At 43.3% G+C, this 21,541-nt stretch overlaps 1 protein-coding gene across 2 annotated transcripts in view; it reads left to right on the forward strand.

Moving 5' to 3' along the window:
• LOC120909096 (synaptotagmin-15-like) overlaps window positions 1-21,541 on the forward strand; it is a 126,949-nt gene that overhangs the window by 95,005 nt on the left and 10,403 nt on the right. Inside the window, exons 7-8 of one of the 2 annotated variants that reach the window (XM_040320747.1) lie at window positions 1,852-1,932; window positions 3,797-3,979. In XM_040320747.1, the coding sequence (XP_040176681.1) occupies window positions 1,852-1,932; window positions 3,797-3,979 (264 nt within the window). The remainder of the gene's footprint in view (window positions 1-1,851; window positions 1,933-3,796; window positions 3,980-21,541) is intronic. The other variant, XM_040320748.1, reaches the window with a different exon arrangement.

A 21,541-nucleotide genomic window follows, 5' to 3' on the forward strand; every position in this document is an offset into this window, starting at 1 on the left:
CGGGCGGCGCGGCGCTGGGCCGTGGAGCAGGTGAGTGTATGTTTATTAAAAGCCAGCAGCTACACTTTTTGTAGCTGCTGATTTTTAATAAACATAAAAAAAGCCTGGAACTCCCCTTTAAAGGGGTTGTAAAGGTTTGTTTTTATTTTCTAAATAGGTTTCTTTAAGCTAGTGCATTGTTGGTTCACTTACCTTTTCCTTCCATTTCCCTTCTAAATGTTTTTTTTCTTTGTTTTCTTTGTCTGAATTTATCACTTCCTGTTCCTCTTCAATAAGCTGTTCTGATTGACTAACCCCTAGCCAGAATGGCTCAGATGATAGGGGCAAGTTTACTGAGGAGAAACAGGAAGTGAGAAATTCTGACAAAGAAAACAAAACATTTAGAAGGGAAATTGAAGGAAAAGGTAAGTGAACCAACAATACACTAGCTTAAAGGAACCTATTTAGAAAATAAAAAACAAACCTTTACAACCCCTTTAAAAAAAAAAAGCAATTTCAGTTAGCCCTGGTTCACATTGATGCTACTTTGAAATCGCGCTACTTCACCTGAAGTAGCGCGATTTCAAAGTAGCAACGTCAGCGCGATTTCAGCTGCTACTTGGTAGACATCTGTGTGGCTTCATGCACAGATGTCTATTGAAATCCCACCCGAAATCGGCAAAAGTAGTGCAGGAACTACTTTTGCAAATCAGTGCAGTGCCGCAAAATCGATGTCGCACCGATTGGAACAGTGCCATTGCCTCCAATAGGCTGCGACTTGTAATGCGATTAGATATCTCAAATCGCATGACAAATCGCTCCATGGTGAACCTAGGCTGAGACTGATTTGCATCTAAACAAAACATATAACATTTTCAATTAAAAAAGAAAATAAACAGAAAAATACTGTTTATGCGTTATATGTGGACAAGTCTACCCTTCGCATGTCATAGCAGGGTGTGTTTTAAGCAGGAAAAGGCTCAGCTTGTGTAATGCTATAGAACCTTACTCGTGTGGACATTTTGGGGCAGATCCACGTACCTGCGCGCAATAATACGACGGGCGCAGCGTATCTAAGATACACTACGCCGCCGTAACTTTTTTTTTTTTAATCCTCAAAGAATTTGCGCCGTAAGTTACGGCGGCGTAGTGTATCTTTGGCAGCGTAATGGCGCGCCATTCAAATCTCTGTGATGGGGGTGTGTTTTATGTAAATACGTTGTGACCCGACGTAAACAACGTTTTTTTTTAACTGCGCATGCGCCGTCCGTGGGGGTATCCGACGACAGCCATACTTAACATTGAGTACGCCTCATAACAGTAGCTTTAACTATACCCTGGAAAAAGCCAAACGCAAACGACGTAAAAAAATGCGCCGGCCGGACGTACGTTCGTGGATCGCCGTAACTAGCTAATTTGCATACTCGATGTGGAATTCGACAGAAAAGCCACCTAGCGGCCGCCGAAAAATTGCATCTCAGATCCAACGGCGTACTAAGACGTCGTATCTTGTAGATATAAAACAAAGATACGACGCACAAAATTTGAAATTAGATACGCCGGCGTAATTGTTCTGTGGATCTGCCCCTTTATGTTACGTTTATATATTTTTTTGCTCTATATTCCCATGATATGGTTTCATGTACAGAACTGTAAATGGTTTCTTTAGTAGTCTTTTATTTGTTCCGATTGCAAAACTTTAATTCCCAGGATGGGTAATTCTACCTAAAAATGAAAGTTTTAGTAAGTGGTAGATAAAACTATAAAATAAACAATAAAAAATACAAAATAAAATAATAAACAGTCAAGTGTATTATATTATTATGATATTATACAGTAACATTTTACCAGCAGGACTGATTTTACCTTTAGGAACAAAAGGCGAAAGAAAAAGGCGGCTTTTCTCTGTACCGTTATGGACCACACATTTTCCCATCATCCTCTTATTAAAAGGTTGTTTACACAAACAAAATGTCTTTCTGTGAACCAAGCTTTTTTTTTCCACGTTCTCTCAGATTCCGTCCTCTGCTGTCTTTATTGTTCATTTATTGTGGTGTCTGGTTTTAGTAAGATCTGATTATACATAAGAAAAAAAAAACACAGAAGACTGAGCAAAGGAAGGAAATATTAACATATCTTCCTTCTTTAAATGACGTTATATAAAGATTATAATACAATGTTAGGCCTTTGCTGTCTGCCTAGAAGTTGGTTAATTAATATGACATTTTGTAAGGATCTGCACAATAATATGTTCAAGTGCATTTTTTGGTTATTGTAATGCACATGTGGGGCAGGCCAGGGCTGCAACACATCTCAACATACATAGTGGTACATTTCTGAAATAAAATGCACAAAAATGCATTGATGTGAATGTGTTCCTTAGGAACCCATGTTAAAAAAATGTCCTGTGTTTCTGCAAAAAGCATGAAAAAATGCATTGGTGTAAACGGAGCCTAAGGCCGCGTACACACAATCGTTCCAAACCGATGAGAATGGACCGAGGTTCAGTTTCATCTGTCCAAATGGACTGTGTATAGCCCATCGGTCTGTTGTCCTTCGGTCCAAAATTTGAAAACATGCTTCAAAATCGAACCGATAACCCACTGCCCGATCGGTCCAAACCGATGGTTAGTACAGAAAGCATCGGTTCAAAACCCGCGCATGCTCAGAATCAAGTCGACGCATGCTTGGAAGCATTGAACTTTGTTTTATTTAGCATGTCGTGTGTTTGACGTCACCGCGTTCTGACCCGATCGGTTTTTGGAACAATGGTGTGTACGCACATCAGACCATGAGGCCACTTCAGCGGTGAACCGATGGAAATGGCCCGTCGGACCATTCTCATCGGTTTGGAACGACCGTGTGTACGGGGCCTAAGAGGCCGAAGTGATGTTAGGGCTTCCCCCACACCACTGGTCCAAATATCCTTGGCGTTCCTAACAGGGAATGAGAGGGCACAAAGAGGCAAAAGTACCAAAAGTCCAATATGCAGGCGCTCCCTTCTAGCAGAAGATTTGACTGTTAGGGGCTCATATGCACACCATGTCCCTAAAGAGCAGGGTGGGGATGTCACCAAGGAGCAAGGCAGCAGGTGGAGTGACCTCAGAGGAGTAAATTGGAACAGCAGCAAACAGGAACGGGCTGGAAGCAAAGCCTAAGATAAGTAATGAGCAAGCAGGGTAATAGTCAGGTTCATGGTCAGTAGGCAGGCCAAGATCACACCACTAAATCAGCCATGGTCAGCAACTAGCTGGATCAGCAAGTCCAAGGCAGCAATGGACAGGCAAACAAAACCAGGGACTGGGACAACCCAAATCAGATCAAGATACCTGGATATCAACTGAAGACCATTTAGCAATATCCTTAAATAGGCCTTGTGCCTCCAAAGCCTGATTAGGCCTTTTGATGTCATCTTGACACATCACTACTCTTTTATAAAGTGAAGCTGAAAAATCATTATAGTGTTAAGTGCACAGTCCAGAATAGGATGTATTTATCACTCTGGCCTTGTGACATATCAGGTAGATTGTGAAGCTCCCTACAATTTGGGCTATATAACAGTTGGCAGGGGGGCTAAAATTATCGAATGACGCCCTCTCACATCTAAATAATGAAGAGTAACAGTGAAAGACATGGGGGGTGCATTGTGTCATGTGATCTCTCGTCAATGGCCAACTGGGCCTGGAATATGTTAAACACACCTCCAATTAAATAATAATTGCATATATACATTTAATTTGACCAGATTGTTATATAGTAAATCAGCCGGATTATAGTTATGTATATAGATTACAATATTGTCGTCTCTTTTCTATAGGCTCAGCATTTGTTAAGGTGTCCCTCATGAATCACAACAGGTTTATAAAGAGTAAGAAGACAGCTGTAGTACTTGGGACTCCAAATCCTGTGTATAATGAAACTTTTAGCTTTAAGCTGGAACAAAGTGAATTGGACACAGCAAGCCTGAGTTTTTCCGTCTTCCAGAATGCTGAAGGAGATAGTAAGTAGCACACACACCCACACACATCTATCCATATAAAGTATCCATATCTATTAAAACATATCTGTGTGTCTTTTTCTGATTACTTATAATAAATAATACTAAACAACCAGGCCAGGGTTATACAAGTTCCATATCCAGCCATAGAGGTGGGCATTATGTGCATTAAAGCTGAACTCCAAGTATTATCTTTATTGCATACTTATATTGGTCCAGCTTGGCACAATTTAAGTATGCATACCTCATGCCTGATGGACCGCTAGGGAAGCTGACGATCGTTACAGCAGTTGGCACTAATAGAATGATAGCCACTATTTTCTGGGTCTTGCTTAGGTTCCGCTCCCCTCCTGTCCACCTTGTTTAGTGACAGGGGGCCATATTCTTGTACATTTTAGGCGGGCGGCGCGTAAGCCATTTACACTACGCCGCCCCAACCTACAGGAGCAAGTGCTGTATTCTCCAAACACTTGCTCTGTAGTTTGGGGCGGCGTAGTGTAATTGGCCCGGCGTATCCCCGCGTAAATCCAAGGGGGCGGCTTGTATTTAAATTAAACGCGCCCCCGATTCGAATGAACTGCGCATGCGCCGGGCTTAAAATAGCCCAGTGCGCATGCTCCAGTTCTCGGCGTAAAACGTCAATGACGCCGACGTGTGCGTCATTGACGTAAAGTCGTATTCAAGAACGACTTAGGGAAACGACGTACCCGACGGAAAAAGACGACGCGGACCCGACGCCATACTTAACATGGCGTAAGTGGGACTGGCGTAAGGTTACCCCTCATATAGCAGGGGTAACCTTACGCTTACGCAAACGAGGTTAGCGATGGTTACGCAACGCAAATTCGTTCGGGAATCGGCGTATCAGGCTCATTTGCATAAACAAATGAGTCCTGAACGTAAACGCCACCTAGCGGCCGGCTGGGTAATTACATTTAAGATCCGACAGTGTAAGTGACTTACACATGTCGGATCTTAAGCGTATCTATGCGAAAATGATTCTAAGAAACACTCGCATAGATACGCGGGCCAAAAAAGAGAGATACGACGGAGTATCCTGAGATACTCCGTCGTAATTATACTCAGAATATGGCCCAGAATGTCTTGTATTCATTCAATAAAAATGGCGGTGGTGCTGAGCAATCAACCCTGTGGTCAGTGTGCACACTGAAATATTTAGTTTTGGAATTTCGTTTTCATCTGAAAAATACATTTATTTAGTTACTCCCGAAATTAGTTTTTATTTATTTTGTTTCGTTAAAAAATGCATTCATCCGAAAATCTGAATTAATTAAGGTCGAATCTGTCATTGAAGGCTTATGGTGTCTGTCGAATGTTCTAAGAAGATTCGACGGAGCAGCTAAACTGTACAACGCCGCAATTGTACATTTCCGGTCGAATGTTCCACCTACAAGCTATAGAAGAATTCTAATGTTGTATGACACTAGTAATAATTATATTTATAAATTATTATTACTAGTCAACTAACATTCAAATTCTTCTATAGCCTATGGGCCAAGCATTTGACCGGAAATGTACGATTGCTGCGTCGTACAATTTAGCTGCTTGTCGAATCTTCTTAGAACTTTCGACAGACACCATAAGCCTTCAATGACAGATTTGATGTTTGTATATTTTTCGCTGCTTCGTCAAATCTTCATCGTTCATGTCGAATGGCCTACCCCAACACTGGCCCGGATTCACAGACATCGGCGCATATTTATGCCATCGTATCGTATCTTTTGTACGCTACGCCGACGCAGCGCAGAGAGGCAAGCACCGAATTCACGAAGCACTTGCTCCCAAATCTGCGCTGGGTTTCTAAGGCGTAAGCCGGCGTAGGTGGAAGTGGGCGTGAGACATGCAAATGAGGCGTGACCCCATGCAGATGATGGGCCGAGTGCCAGACAGATACATATAACGAACGGTGCATTCGCCGTCCCGTGGCCGCATCCCAGTGCGCATGCTCAGAATCACGTCGAAACAACTGCCTAAGATACGTCAAATTACTGCCTACGGCGTGAACGTAACCTACGCCCAGCCATATTCACGCCCAACGTAAACTTCGTAAAATACGACGACTTGTGTTCCCTGGTCCATACCTTTGCATCGGTTGCGCCTCATATATGGGGAATGACTTTACGCCGGACGCAAACCGCGTATATTATGCGCCGGGCGCAAGTACGTTTGTGAATCGGCGTATTTCCCTCATTTGCATATTTGAATCGAAAATCAATAGGAGCGCCAGATGCGTCCAGCGTAAATATGCGCCCACGATACGCCGGCGTAGGCAAGTTACGTCGGCCGGATGAAGCCTATTTTTAGGCGTATTTTGGTTTCTGGTTCGGCGCATAGATACGACGGCGCACATTTGTGCTTACGACGGCGTATCTGGAGATACGTCGGCGTAAGTGCTTTGTGAATCCGGGCCACTGTCTCTATAATGTCGAATCTTTTCTCTCTATAATGTCGAATATTTCCTCTCTATGTCGAATCTTTCCTCTCTATGTAGAATAATCTTGGACTAATAGAGTTAAAGCGGAGGTTCACCCATGGAGAACACATTTTCCCCTTAGATTAATGCTCGTTTTGTCTAGGGGAATCGGCTAGTTGTTTTAAAATATGATCCGTACTTACCGTTTACGAGATGCATCTTCTCCGTCGCTTCCGGTTATGGGCTGCGGGACTGGGCGTTCCTTCTTGATTGACAGTCTTCCGAGAGGCTTCCGACGGTCGCATCCATCGCGTCACAATTTTCCGAAAGAAGCCGAACGTCGGTGCGCAGGCGCAGTATAGAGCCGCACCGACGTTCGGCTTCTTTCGGCTACTAGTGACGCGATGGATGCGACCGTCGGAAGCCTCTCGGAAGACTGTCAATCAAGAAGGAACGCCCGCTCCCGAAGACCCATACCCGGAAGCGACGGAGAAGATGCATCTCGAAAACGGGTAAGTACTGTTCATATTTTAAAACAAATAGCCGATTCCCCTAGACAAAACGAGCATCCAGCTATGGGGAAAAGAGGAAAAAAACCACAAATGGGTGAACTCCCGCTTTAAGGTTAGGCACATTCGACCGCAGATTCGATAGACATAGATTGCTATTGTCACCATAACGAAAATACCCGAAATTCGGACAAAAATGCATTCGGACGAAAACAAATGCACATGTCTAGTGTGCAGTGGGGCAGCCATTTGCATAGAACCTAAGCAGGACCCTGAAGATGCGCCAACTACTACAGTGATTTCCAACTTCCCCAGCAATCCATCAGGTACAAGGTATGTATACATACTTTGGCCCAAGCTGGATCAATGTACTGTAAGTATGTGATAACTGGAGTTCATCTTTAAGTTTGGGATCTAAAGCTGTAAGTGCTAGGGAGAGAAAACCATTATATTATTTTGACATTAAGGCCCAGATTCACGTAGAATCGCCTATCTTTAGGCGGGCGTAGTGTATCTCAGATACACTACGCCGCCGTAACTTAGAGCGGCAGGTCCCGTATTCTCAAAGAACTTGCGCTTTAAGTTACGCCGGCGTAGTGTAACTGGGCCGGCGTAAGCCCGCCTAATTCAAATGTGGAAGTGGTGGGCGTGTTTTATGGAAATTAATTTGTGACCCCACGTAATTGATGCTTTTAACGAACGGCGCATGCGCCGTCCGTGGACGTATCCCAGTGCGCATGTTCCAAATTATGCCGCAACTACTCAATGCTTTCGACGTGAATGTAACTTACGCACAGCCCCATTCGCAGACGACTTACGCAAACGACGTAAAACGTGAAAAATTCAACGCTGTTCCAAAGTCCATACCTAACATTGGTACGCCTCATAGAGCAGGGGTAACTTTACGCCCAAAAAAGTCTTACGTAGAAGACGTAAAAAAATGCGCCGGGCGCACGTGCGTTTGAGATTCGGCGTATCTAGCTCATTACCATATTCGACGCGTAAATCGACGGAAGCGCCACCTAGCGGCCAGCGTAAATATGCAACTTAGATACGACGGCGTAAGAGACTTACGCCGGTCGGATCTAAGACAAATCTATGCGTAACTGATTCTAAGAATCAGGCGCATAGATACGACGCCTCACACTCAGAGTTACGACGGCGTATCTGGAGATACGCCGGCGTATCTGGAGATACGCCGCCGTAACTCCTTTGAGAATCTGGGCCTAAGAGTTTTTAGCATTTTTCGAATGATTTATGAAAAGGTTGTTCACTATTATTCATACAGTATTAGGCAAATTTATAATGGAGGAAATGTCAGCAGATGAGGCAAAATTGTATATTGATTGGGACATATGGTTTCAATACTGCCCAAGGCTGACAATAGTCTAGATTTGCTTCTATCTGACCACCCTGTAGTATAAACACTTTGCTTTCTGCCACCAGGGAGTTAAAATATTCTGCTTCACATACCTTGGATGGAAAATACAACAAACAACAATGTGTGAACTGGGTGCCCCTCTCCAGCTGTTTATCCAACCTTCACCTGTCCCATATCACTAGCAAACAAGACTTTAGTTCAGTTCCCTTAATAACAATTTTACTGTTAGTGAGCACTGCAGGTCTTTGTCACAGTGACTGAGGGTAATTACTGCATAGATGTTTGATTCATATGAAAAGGGCACAAGGATGTGTATATATCAAGCCGTCTAATTAATAACATTATAGCTTTTGTTATGCCCAGGAAGTTTTATACTGCAAGGCTCTCCCAAGTGAAACAATTATATTGAATATAACAGAGAATTAAGGTATTCAAACCCAATTAGATGCCAGCTACAGCCATCTGTAGGCTTTGCCAGCTGTTGGATAATAGAGGTTGGAGGGAAAGAATAATCAGAAGTTACTCCGTTAGAGAGCTGAACAGAATATATAAAGAATTTGTATTCATTTATGTCCATTCATTACTGAAACCGAAAAGGAAAAGCATGATTTACTTTGTTAACAACCTGATTTTATTTAAAAAGCTGGAAATAAGAAATGATAGGTTGTTCCTAACTTGCCTGGTACAATTTTTACAAAGAGGTACTGTTGGTTCAAATGGATGCACATAATGCAACAAATAAAAAAGTTGAAGATCGAAAACAAACAGCGTTATTTAAAAAAAGGTAATATTCTTAAAGTGATTGTAAACCTCTGATATGAAAAATGAACAAAGCATGTCCTTCTATAGTGAGTTCTTGTCCCTATCTAAAGCATTGAGTGTGGTTCCTATCTGCTCCCTCCTTCCTCTGCTATCTGCATGAGTACCTTCTGAAAGTCTATACCAACACCAGACAATCCTGTGAGATGCCCCCACTCCCTCCTCCAGCACACAGCAGGTGATTGACAGCCTCAGCTGTGCAAGTTTCCCTATGAGATTGTGTAGAATGGGGTGTTCCTATGCCCTACACCTAGGTCCCAGATTACACTCAGCTTTCCTGTCTGTACTTTACAGTGTGAGACATCAGAAACCCACCCCCTGCCTTCTAGAGCTCAGAAATCCTGTCTAAGTTATGTACATTCAATGGAGAAAAGAGGGATGTACATATACTGGTAGAACTTATGTAGGAGGATTTTTTTCAACTCTGTGTATCACTTGAGGCTAGTCACTTCACTGGGTTTATGTAAGGGTTTATGTAAGGGTTTACCATCAATTTAAACTAGATATCATACACCAGAAACATATATCAGTAGAAGATAAATTCCAAATGTAACACAAATGAGTTACTGGGTTTGAAAAGTCACCATCTAAAAAAGATTGCTGCAGAACTTGGTAACATGATGTAGTCACTTGACATTGGAAGGAGTTTTGGGAAGTACTATGCTGTCAATATGTCTATATGAGAGGCAACAGATATCACTGAAAACATCTAGCTTCAATTTAAAATTTTAGTGGCATCATAAGCAGAAGAATTTATGTTATTTTATGGCTTTTTGATAATTTTTTAGTGCAATAGTGTATGTGCATAAATGCAACAAATACATTGAATCTCATGATCTAACAAAGCTTATCCTAGCTCCATACAACTCCGCAGTTAACTTTCTTTACTTTGCTATGAAGACCTAGTTGAAGGTTTGGTTATTGGTCAATAAAGTGTCTGTCCAACCTAACTACTGGTCCACCTTATGCCCCTTCAACCCTCTTCTATTTCAATACAACACCTTATGCCCAGTTTTGGATTAGTGCAGGAATAACCAAACTACAACATCCCCTCTCAATTAGTACCCATGGCAACATTAGTACAATAAAACTAATTTTAACTTGCCCAAGAGAATGTATTTTAGATACTTACAGACATAGGCGTGCGCACAGGGTGTGCCAGGTGTGCCCAGGCACACCCTAATCACCCTGTGCTGCACAGATTCCCCCTGCTGCTTGTCTGCAGAGAAAGGGCTTTGGAATCTTTGTCCTCAGCCCTTTCTCTGTCTCAAAAGTGATCTATCAGGAGTCTGTTTAGGCCCCTGGTATCTCACCAAAGCCCCCCAATGGTGCCCCTAAAAATAATTAAAAAAAATAATTGTAAAAAAAAAATAATAAAATAAAAATAAACTACTGACAACAGTCCCTGCCCACGGGCATCATCCACTGCTCTACTGACCCTGTCCACTGCCCTACTGCCACGTGTATATATATATATATATATATATATATATATATATATATATATATATATATATATATAAATATATATATATATTACACACACACACACACGTGTGTGTTTGAGCTTTGGGGTGCACACCGTAATGTAATAGGCTGCGCACACCTATGCTTACAGATCAGTAACACTAACTGATCTCAATTACCATCCAATCTGGTTTTACAAAAGAACCCATTGGAATTGGGTTTACTACAGCCTGACCTCCCTAAACTACTCTCATTCCTATACCTATACCTCATGGACTAATGCCGCGTACACACGATCGGGCTCTTGCCTGGCCAAATCAGATCGGAATTTCGAAGAAATTCCATCGGAAAAAAATAGAATGTAAACTCTGATGGAATTCATCGGAATTTCCGATGAAAAAACTCAGATGGGGCTACAAACGATCGGAAAATTCGATGTAAAAAGTCCCATCGTGTGTACGGGCATTAGACCTTACCTTGAAGCTTTCTCAGCTACTTCACAAATGAAGAGCTGATATTCCTGAGCTTGTGGAAGATGAATGGGATGATAACATTTCACAATACCCCACACTCATGATTCCAGCAAGAGACAAATGTATCAAAGTAAAAATTTTACACATATGCATACATGAGTTTAAAAGTAACTCTACTCAGAAATGTACAAAAAAATCTGTTAACGTCATTGCAAAAAATGGTTCAAAACATTACCTAACAACCAGCATTTGATTCCCCTGCACCAGAGCATGTCACATCCTCTAATTAAAAGTGGTAGGGATGGCTAGACAGCGATCTGGGTGAAGAAAGAAGCAACAAAAGAAAAGGGAGAGGCAGGGAAAGAGAGAAATGGACACTAAAGGCCACTAAAGCTGCTCCAATGCCTACAGGCATATAAGTATTGCATCACATGTAGGACTAAGAAAGTGTGTGGACCAGGGGTACCATGTTGCCAAGTTTTTGACTATTTGGTGAGAAATCCTATATTCACTTTTCTCATTTCTTTTGACCTGTGTAACTAAAGACTTGGTTTCAGCAGTGGAAAGAGTAGATGTTTTCCATTCCTTACCAATAGTTTACTTGGCAGCTGTGAAAACATAGGTCATTAAATGGAACTATACTTTAAAAAGGCCAGGCAGTCTCATATTCAAGAGGGCATATTTGGGCTCAGGGGAGATCCTAGTGCTGAAAAATGTGGTCAGTATACAGAACATCTGTGGACGAACTGCTGAACCACAGGACCCATCCACTACATATGATAGAAATTCCCCCAATATCCACATCGCTGAAAACAAAGCGGTGAGTGAGTAACTTGTATAGCGCAACAAATGCGAACTTAATCGCCTCAAGGCGATTGACATCCAGAGTCGTACCGGTCCTTCAGAAGAGGTAAGTTTTTAGTTTTTTCCTAAAGGCCTGATGGTTTTCCTCCAAGCAGATGGTAGTGGGTAGAGCATTCCAGAGCCGTGGTCCTTGGACCAAAAATCTGCGTTCTCCCTTCGATTTGTAGCGGGATTTAGGAATTTGGAGAAGGTTTTGGTTGGTTGACCGGAGCACGCGCTTGGTGACGTAGGGTTTTATTTTCTCGCTTAAGTATTGGGTGCGTTCCCCTGTATACATTTGTGGGTGAGGCAGAGTGTCTTGAATGTCACCCGGTCCTGTATGGGTAGCCAGTGGAGGGACCTCAAGACCGGGGAGACTGATTCCCACAGCTTTTTACCTGTTACCAGTCTGGCTGCCGTGTTCTGGACGACTTGTAGACGTGAAATCTGGTATTTTGGTAGTCCTAAATAGAGGGAATTTGCGTAGTCGAGTCGTGAGTTGATGATAGTTCCAACCACTACTGCTGTGTCCTCTTCCGGGATGAAGGGGATGAGTCTACGTAGCATGCGGAGCAGATGATGAGAACCGCTGACGACTGATCCTATTTGTGCATCCATCGTCATGTCTGAGTCAAAGATGACTCCGAGACTTTTGGCTTTATTGCTTGGCGCAATGGTTTGTCCGAGGATGGTAGGTGGTGTCCCTGTGGTCCTAGAAATGGATTTCCTATTTGCGTGAAGGGTGAGTAGTTCTGTTTTGGATCTGTTGAGTTTGAGGGAGCTTTCAGTCATCCAATTGTCGATCAGTGTGAGGCACTTTTCAAGTTCATGAAATTGGTCTTTTTTGTTGGTGATTCGAAGGTAAAGCTGCGTGTCGTCCGCATAGGAGTGGTAGCGCAGGTCATGTTTGCTGATGATTTTGAGGAGCGGGTGGATGTAGATGTTGAAGAGTACGGGCGAGAGGGGCGATCCTTGCGGGACTCCGCATGTAATTGTCCGTGTTTCTGATGTAAAACCTCCAAGTTTCACGGTCTAACGAGTAACTGGGTACACAGTGTTAGATTCCAACACTTACCCTGCACCAATGTGTGAAAACTTTATAATTGGTTTCAATTTCTAGCTCATTACGTTAACTAGATTTAGTGTTGGTTCAAATATGAGACCAATCCTCCTCAGTAAGATCTGAACCAATATCAGAGAATCGGTGTTGGGTATCGGTGTTGGGTATCAGGCCTCATACACACGACCGTTTTCCTCGACAAAATCCATCAAGAAAAATGTTGACAGAGCTTTTTCGCTGAGGAAAATGGTTGTGTGTATGTTTTTCGTCGAGAAAACTATTGTGGATCTCGACGAGAAAAAAAGAGAACATGTTCTCTTTTTTCTTGTCGGGAGTCTCAATTTCCTCGTCGTGTTTCTCGTCAGGCTGGTTTACAACGAGAAACACGTTCGTGTGTATGCTTATAAATGCACGCATGCTCAGAATAAAGTATGAGACAGGAGCGCACCTTCGGTAAAAGTAGCGTTCGTAATGGAGATAGCACATTTGTCACGCTGTAACAGACTGAAAAGCGTGAATCGTCTCTCACCAAACTTTTACTTAACACGCAGTAACATGAGATTAGTAAAAGCAGCCCCAAGGGTGGCACCAGTCAAATCAAACTTACCCACTATAGTGCCGTCGTACGTGTTGTACGTCATCGCGTTTGAGAATGACGAGATTTTGTCTTGACAGTGTGTATGCAAAGAAAGCTTGACAAGATTCTCAACAAGCCTGACAAGAAACTCGTCGAGGAAAACGACGTTTCATTTACGACGAGATTCTCGGTCGTGTGTATGAGGCCTAAGAAGGAAGTTGTCAGCAAATAAGCAATAATCAGGGTAAGCAGTGAGTGACTGTGACACCCTTGCTTAAAGGAGGTCGAAAAAATAGGGTCTTCTAAATTGCTGTAATTTTTTTTCTAGTTTGAGAACTGGTACACAAAGGAAACACAAAATATACACAGGAATCTAGGATAAAACAAAGGGGGGAAAAATGGACAATTATGTGAAAGCCTGTCTAAAGTAAAAAGTTTTAGATTTGATTTGAATGAGTTTAGAGAATATGTTCTTTGGAAGTGAATTCCAGAGTCTTTGAGCATAGCAGGAGACGTCTCTGTCTCCCATTCAGTGCAGGTGAGTATTGGGGACACACAAAAGACCAAAATTTGAGGAGTGAAGGTTACGAGGAGGAGGGGGGAGTTGATGAAAGTTCAGACAGATAATGGGGTTCCAAGCCATGAAGAGCCTTATAAGTGAGCAAGAGGATTAAAGTATATTGACCCAAGAGCCTTAGAGAAGATAATAATTCAAATATTGTATTTATATAGGCCTTAAGAAATAAAAGGAAACACCTTTCTAATGCACCCATCTTTCAATAAATACAATTTTTAAGCAATGAAAATGGAAGGTGTTCATTCTCAAATCATCCCTTTTAGCAGGAAGAGTAAGTGATCTAGCTTAAATCTCCTAAACCTAATAAATAAAGGCCTAGCAGTTAGTAAATTTAGAGAAGTATAGCCCAATCTCATTTGGCAGTACTTCTCCTGTGGATCACAGGAGTGCAGCTCGTTCTTCACTCCTGTGACCCGTTTTCAGCCCAGAGCCGATCCAGGCTGGCTCAAGATCACGACAATATGGTTGGGATCCGCCCACATGCCTGGACCAGCAACCAGGTCATCCTCTCAGTGAGCCACTGAGAGCTTGAGCCAACCGCTCCCGTCCCCTCCACAGCCCAGTGCTCCAGTGAGCGGTGACTGAGAGACACCAGCTCTCTGCTCCCGAAAAAATCTTTTAAAATACAGGTAGCAATTGTATCAGTTTATATAAATAGCTAATTGGCAATGAAACCATAATTTATTAAGTTCCCTTTGGCACGGGAGCAATATATTCCAGTTTGTTGCCCATTCCTGGTGCTCCATGGTCCAATAATAGTTACAGTAGATCATGCTGCTGCTGTGGGCCTGGTGTGGAAGGGGGCATGTGAAGATAACACATATCCATCACTGTCATCCCTGTATTATTAAGGAATTGCAGAGGCTGATGTTGACACTGACCCTGTACTCCATGTGAAATTTTTAAGAGAGAAGAGCTGACATTAAGTGTACAGGGGAGACTTTAGAATCATTGCCAAATATTTCACAGGCCTCTCCAAGCCAAATTAGGCTCCATACTGCATGATCACTTTTCAGGTGCTGGCTCAACTTGCCTCCACTGAAACAATCAGTTGTACCAGCAACAGAAATGCCACTCACCAAGATGTTAAAAACATTTTGCCTTCAATAAAATAGCCAACAGGAATGGGTTCTTTACATATTTCATGCTGGGCACAGTGCATTCTGTTTGCTGTGGAAGGGGCGAGAATTTACACTGAGGCCTTGAGAAACGGAAATTAGTGTCTTGTGTTAAAGAATATATCGACCCAAAATGTTATTTCTTGATCATACATCACGGGACACAGAGCCTTAATTACTTAATGGGTTATGTAGTCACCACAGGTGATTTGACACTGGTTAACCCAATTAAAATTGAGTTCCTCCCCTATATTACCCCTCCCAAATGTAGAGTGCCTCCGTTTTTTCGCCAGTGTTAAGGTGGTTGGTTACGTTCAACATGTGCTAAGAAGAAACATGCTCTTTTGATGGTCTGGCTGCAAAAACCTAGGCGCTATAACCGGATCCATTCCTCAGGCTGATATCAAAGGCCTAAGATGGTTGGTACCGGGCCTCATGTAAGAAGAAACAAGGTTTGCCTGTAATGTCTCTCTGCGGAGGTCTGGGCTCTGGGATCCAGACTTTGGTGTACTAATACATCTGTGGCAAGAAAAGTTTCTGGCAGAGTCTTCTATAGGTCCAGGTATAAGGTTTTCTCTAATAAAACCCTTTGTAAACCTGAATGTTGGCAAAACTTGCCCGCCGTGATGGGAGAAAGCTGGAACTACTTTTATTAGCCTTTCCTGCAGCGTGGATCAGGTAAGAAGAGGGTAATTTTATTTATGTATTATCTTCTTTGTAGTAGGATGTCTTCCTGGTTTTCACCACTGGAGGGAGTAAGTGCAAACCTGGTGTATTCTTACATAAGCCATCCAGGAACAAGCTCAGGGAAGTCGGTCAATAAAAAACGCTACTCACCTCCTTTCGCTGCAGGCTCTGTCACAAATGCATAGAGTGGGTCCCCCGAATGATGCCCCAGTAATCTCTCCCCCTTCTCTTCGTCGCCCTGGGCGCCGCCATGACAGTGGTGCATGCACATGCGTTTTTATGCTGTCTAAATGGCCAGATGGAGAGGGGGAGGCCATGTTTGCACGTGCCTGTGCGCGAACACGGCACACCTGTGTGCAGGCACCAAGAGGCTGATGAAAGCCCAGCACACCAGAAGCCTTCTGTAAGCGGCATGGACACAGAGCTGTGGGCTGTAAGCATCCCTGTGGATTGAACCAGGCAAATCAAGACTCCTACTCGACATCAGGTTGTGCAGTAAGCTAATATATGTGTATTGTAGGACTATAACACAACAGTGATTGCATTTTTTTGTGGATAGTACCTTTGCTTTACAGTAAGGACTATGTCCCTGAGAAGAGGGGCAAGGGCTGGTAAAGAGGCATCAGAAGATACCCGCTTATGGCTAAGAAATCTGAGCTTGCCTGCAGTTTACCATCCCCCTCTGTCAGCCTGATAACAGCCTCACAGGATGAGCCCCTGTCTGTTTTTTTGCAGCTTCTTCTATAGCAGCTCCTGTATACGTCACTGAGGACGCTTTAAAAGTTGCTTTGGGACGGGGGTGAATATCCGTAGATCCCCCGAGATAGCTTTATTTCACAGATTGCCTGATGAGGTGCCCAGGACATCAGTGAAATTAATCTTGTACATTTTGCTAGCGGCAAGAATCGCAATAGCCCGTCAGTGGAAACAATTGAGTATCCCTCTGGATTTTGTTAAAAATAAGGTAAATTGGATTATGGTAAACGATAAACTCAAGCATATACTCCATAATAAATCGGAGAAATTTGAGAAAATTTGGGACCCCTGGATTCAGTATATCTCGGTTCCCCAATGAGCTCTGAGTTGACCCTCTTCTGCTCTTTTATTCTCATACCCTTTTACTTTTTTCTTGTTCTTATTTTTCCTCTCTTCTTATTTTTAATTTATTTCCTTTTTCCTTCTTTCTCTTTCTTTTCTTCCTTTAATGCTTGTTGTGTTTGACCATACGGTATACTAGGTCATTTTGGAATCTTAGCTGATCTTTAGACTCTCAGGAAACGGATAAAGATTCCTTGTCATATATTACACAGTATTGCTCTTTGACTCTTAATTTACTTGTGTTAGATTGTATAATGGTGCCCAAGCTCCTATTGGGGCTTGCGGTGATTTTGGCCTGTCTCTATTTGGGGTTAATTTTAAATTTTTTTGTTTGTTTATTGTATCTCTATTTACAAGGCCTTAATACTGTGTAATGAATGGAATCGCTATTATTTCTATTTTCTGTTTTCCTTCATTGAAATGTTATTTGTTTAACGAGTGGCCTGTGTGTGCCGACTACTCTGTTCTTTTCTTCAATAAAAATATTGAAATATAAAAGTTGCTTTGGATAGCCTAGAAGGAAGAATTGCTACTATTATCGCAACCTCCTTAAATAATGAAGGGATTTGGCTCATGTATGGAGGCATGAGGTTGCCAACATCTCTGTATCAATTGAAAAAGATGAATACCTCTAAGTGAGGTGAGATTTTTCGGGCAACCAAAAAATGATTGTGACAACTAGGTCATAAAAATATAAATTTTAATACATTAGTTCAAAGCATAAACATTTCATAATCACAACATTATTTAAAAGATGAAAAATTATTTCCAGATTGAGAAAAATTTGTTACTGCTAGAGGATCACCACACACCCCAGGACTAGGCTAAGGGTATAGGTGATCATTTATCCGACGCGTTTCAGATGTCTCAGTAATACATCTTTCTTCAGGGAACAGAAAGCAGTAAGAGTTTCTCCTATAACAAAAGAAGGGTATATAATAACATACATACAAAAAATATATATACCTGTGACCAAAGATTTGTTTTTTGACATTTGCAGCGTGTGGAAAACAGAGGGGAGAGATGGAATGCTCAATATGTAAGAGGAAAGGAAATGAAACTCACCCCTTTCCAGACACAGAGCGCCTAGATCATCCCCATGGAGCTTGTATGTGAGCCGCAATCAGGGCGACCAAACCAGATGGTATGCTTAGTGTCCATAACGATCCCCCAATCCAGAGGGCTCCATAACCATGGGGGGGTGGAATAACATTAGTCTCCACAACAGAGTCAGCAGTCATAGAACAATAAGAGGTATCATGGCTGAGGAGAGATTTAGGTAATATGTACAGGGAGGGTATTAGATTCTTCACTAAAAGGTGAAGGAGGATAGGAATTACGCTTGTTGACCTCCAATGTTTATCCATTGCCCCACCCACAAGCAATTACCCCATTCAATCCAAGGAACAGCTGTGATCTCTTTGGAGTGAGTGGATCATTCACACCTGAGGCCCATCATCCTTAAAGTAAGTATAAAGGGAAGTCAGGGGGGTTCCTGTCAGCACTCACTTTCCTCCTTTCCCCTGTTGGAGTTGGAGGTTATTTTGGTTTCTGGTCAAGTTTGGTTTCCATGGCTGGAGTGTTTGTTCATCTTTATTTGAGCTGATGCACTGGGAGTGGTAAGTACACTTTAGGGAGATTTTTTCTATTTTTCTATTTTTAGCCTCACCTTTTAGTGAAGAATCTAATACCCTCCCTGTACATATTACCTAAATCTCTCCTCAGCCATGATACCTCTTATTGTTCTATGACTGCTGACTCTGTTGTGGAGACTAATGTTATTCCACCCCCCCATGGTTATGGAGCCCTCTGGATTGGGGGATCGTTATGGACACTAAGCATACCATCTGGTTTGGTCGCCCTGATTGCGGCTCACATACAAGCTCCATGGGGATGATCTAGGCGCTCTGTGTCTGGAAAGGGGTGAGTTTCATTTCCTTTCCTCTTACATATTGAGCATTCCATCTCTCCCCTCTGTTTTCCACACGCTGCAAATGTCAAAAAACAAATCTTTGGTCACAGGTATATATATTTTTTGTATGTATGTTATTATATACCCTTCTTTTGTTATAGGAGAAACTCTTACTGCTTTCTGTTCCCTGAAGAAAGATGTATTACTGAGACATCTGAAACGCGTCGGATAAATGATCACCTATACCCTTAGCCTAGTCCTGGGGTGTGTGGTGATCCTCTAGCAGTAACAAATTTTTCTCAATCTGGAAATAATTTTTCATCTTTTAAATAATGTTGTGATTATGAAATGTTTATGCTTTGAACTAATGTATTAAAATTTATATTTTTATGACCTAGTTGTCACAATCATTTTTTGGTTGCCCGAAAAATCTCACCTCACTTAGAGGTATTCATCTTTTTCAACCTCCTTAAATAATAGCAGAAAATGGGGTAGATCCCCTTCATCTGCGCTGGCTCTCTCATCAGATGGATTCCTGCTACCTCTCAGTCGCTAAAGATGCAGGTGCAATATTATGCAGAGATGGTGCGTGCCACTTACAAATTGCCTCCTGTGGAAGCAGGGGCGTAACTAGAAATCACAGGGCCCCATAGCAAAATGTTGTATGGGGCCCCCCCCCCCCCCAGAAAAAAAAATCACGCCCACCAAAATGCCCAACATCCTTTATTTGATATGATTATAACTAAAGAGGACCTGTCATGGCTCTATACATGTATAGGAGTATAAAGAGGACCTGTCATGGCATTATACGTGTATATAGAAGTATAATGAGGACCTGTCATGGCTCTATACATGTATGTAGGAGTATAAAGCGGACCTGTCATGGCTCTATCCTAGTGATTAGGAACAGAGATCTCTCTCCTCCTCCAGTCAGTCCCACCCCCCCAGTTAGAAACACCTCCCAGGGAACACATTTAATCCCTTCCCTGACAGTGACATTTACACATTAATCAGTGCATTTTAATAGCACAGATCGCTGTATAAATGTGAATGGTCCCAAAAATGTGTCAAAAGTTTCTGACCTGTCCACCGCAATGTCGCAGTCTCACAAAAAAAAAACAGATCACTGCCATTACTAGTAAAAAAAAATAATAATAATAAAAATGCTTGAAGTGCATAATTTCTATTATTACATTGTTATATAAAATAGTTCAACTCACCATATTGCAGAATCAGTAGGAGCCCCGAGCGTGTCACTTGCCAACGTCACCTGCCTTCAGATGCGGATTGTCACTTGCCGCGTCACCAGATGCGGGTTGTCACCTGCCACACATTGCAGATTGTTACTTGCCACGATGTCACACATTGAGGATTGTCACTTGCCACCTGCCACACATTGCAGATTGTTACTTGCCACAATGTCACACATTGAGGATTGTCACTTGCCACCTGCCACACAATGCAGATTGTCACTTGCCACGACGCCACCTGTCACACATTGTCACTTGCCACAACGTCACCTGCCACACGTAGCAGATTGTCACTTGCCACATCACCTGCCACACATTGCGGATTGCCACTTGCTGTGTCCCAGAGTAAAGGCAGGCAGCAGAGAGATAATGTAATCTCTCTGCTGCCCGCACAGTGGGGACAGATCTGCAATGATGCAGATGATGTCATCTCTCTGCTCCCCCGCCCGCTGATTGGCAAGAAAGCCCGCTCACCCGCTGACTGTTCTCCTGTTCTGCCCGCAACGTCCAGGTGAATGGAGCGTGCTGGCAGAACAGGTGGAGCGGGCTGGCTGGCAGGTGGGCGTCAATTTGCCTCACAGTGGAGCGCGGGGCGGGCAGAACGGACTGGCAACAATTTGTCTCACAGTGGAGCGGGCTGGCGGAAATTTGCCCCTCAGTGCAGGCAGGGCCGGTGCTAGGCAATTTGGCGCCCTAGGCAAGACCAGCTATGTGCGCCCCCCCCCAAAGAAAATGTCCCTGCATCCATCATATGTAATGTGCACCAGTAAATTTAAGGGGGTGGGGTGGTATGAAGATTGCAGGGGGTGGTAGGAAGATGACAGGGGTGGGTGGTAGGGAGCTGACAAGTGTGGGTGGTAGGAAGCTGACAAGGGTGGGTGGCAGGAAGAAGACATGGAGGATGGAGATGACAGGGGTGGGTGGTAGGGAGGTGACGGGGAGGATGGAGATGACAGGGGTGGGTGGTAGGGAGGTGACGGGGAGGATGGAGATGACAGGGGTGGGTGGTAGGGAGGTGACGGAGAGGATGGAGATGACAGGGGTGGGTGGTAGGGAGCTGACAAGTGTGGGTGGTAGGAAGCTGACAAGAGTGGGTGGCAGGAAGAAGACAGGGAGGATGGAGATGACAGGGGTGGGTGGTAGGGAGGTGACGGGGAGGATGGAGATGACAGGGGTGGGTGGTAGGGAGGTGACGGGGAGGATGGAGATGACAGGGGTGGGTGGTAGGGAGGTGACGTGGAGGATGGAGATGACAGGGGTGGGTGGTAGGGAGGTGACGGGGAGAATGGAGATGACAGGGGTGGGTGGTAGGGAGGTGACGGGGAGGATGGAGATGACAGGGGTGGGTGGTAGGGAGGTG

This window comes from Rana temporaria, chromosome 8, assembly GCF_905171775.1.
Source record: "Rana temporaria chromosome 8, aRanTem1.1, whole genome shotgun sequence".
In the NCBI taxonomy this organism is placed as follows: domain Eukaryota; kingdom Metazoa; phylum Chordata; class Amphibia; order Anura; family Ranidae; genus Rana; species Rana temporaria.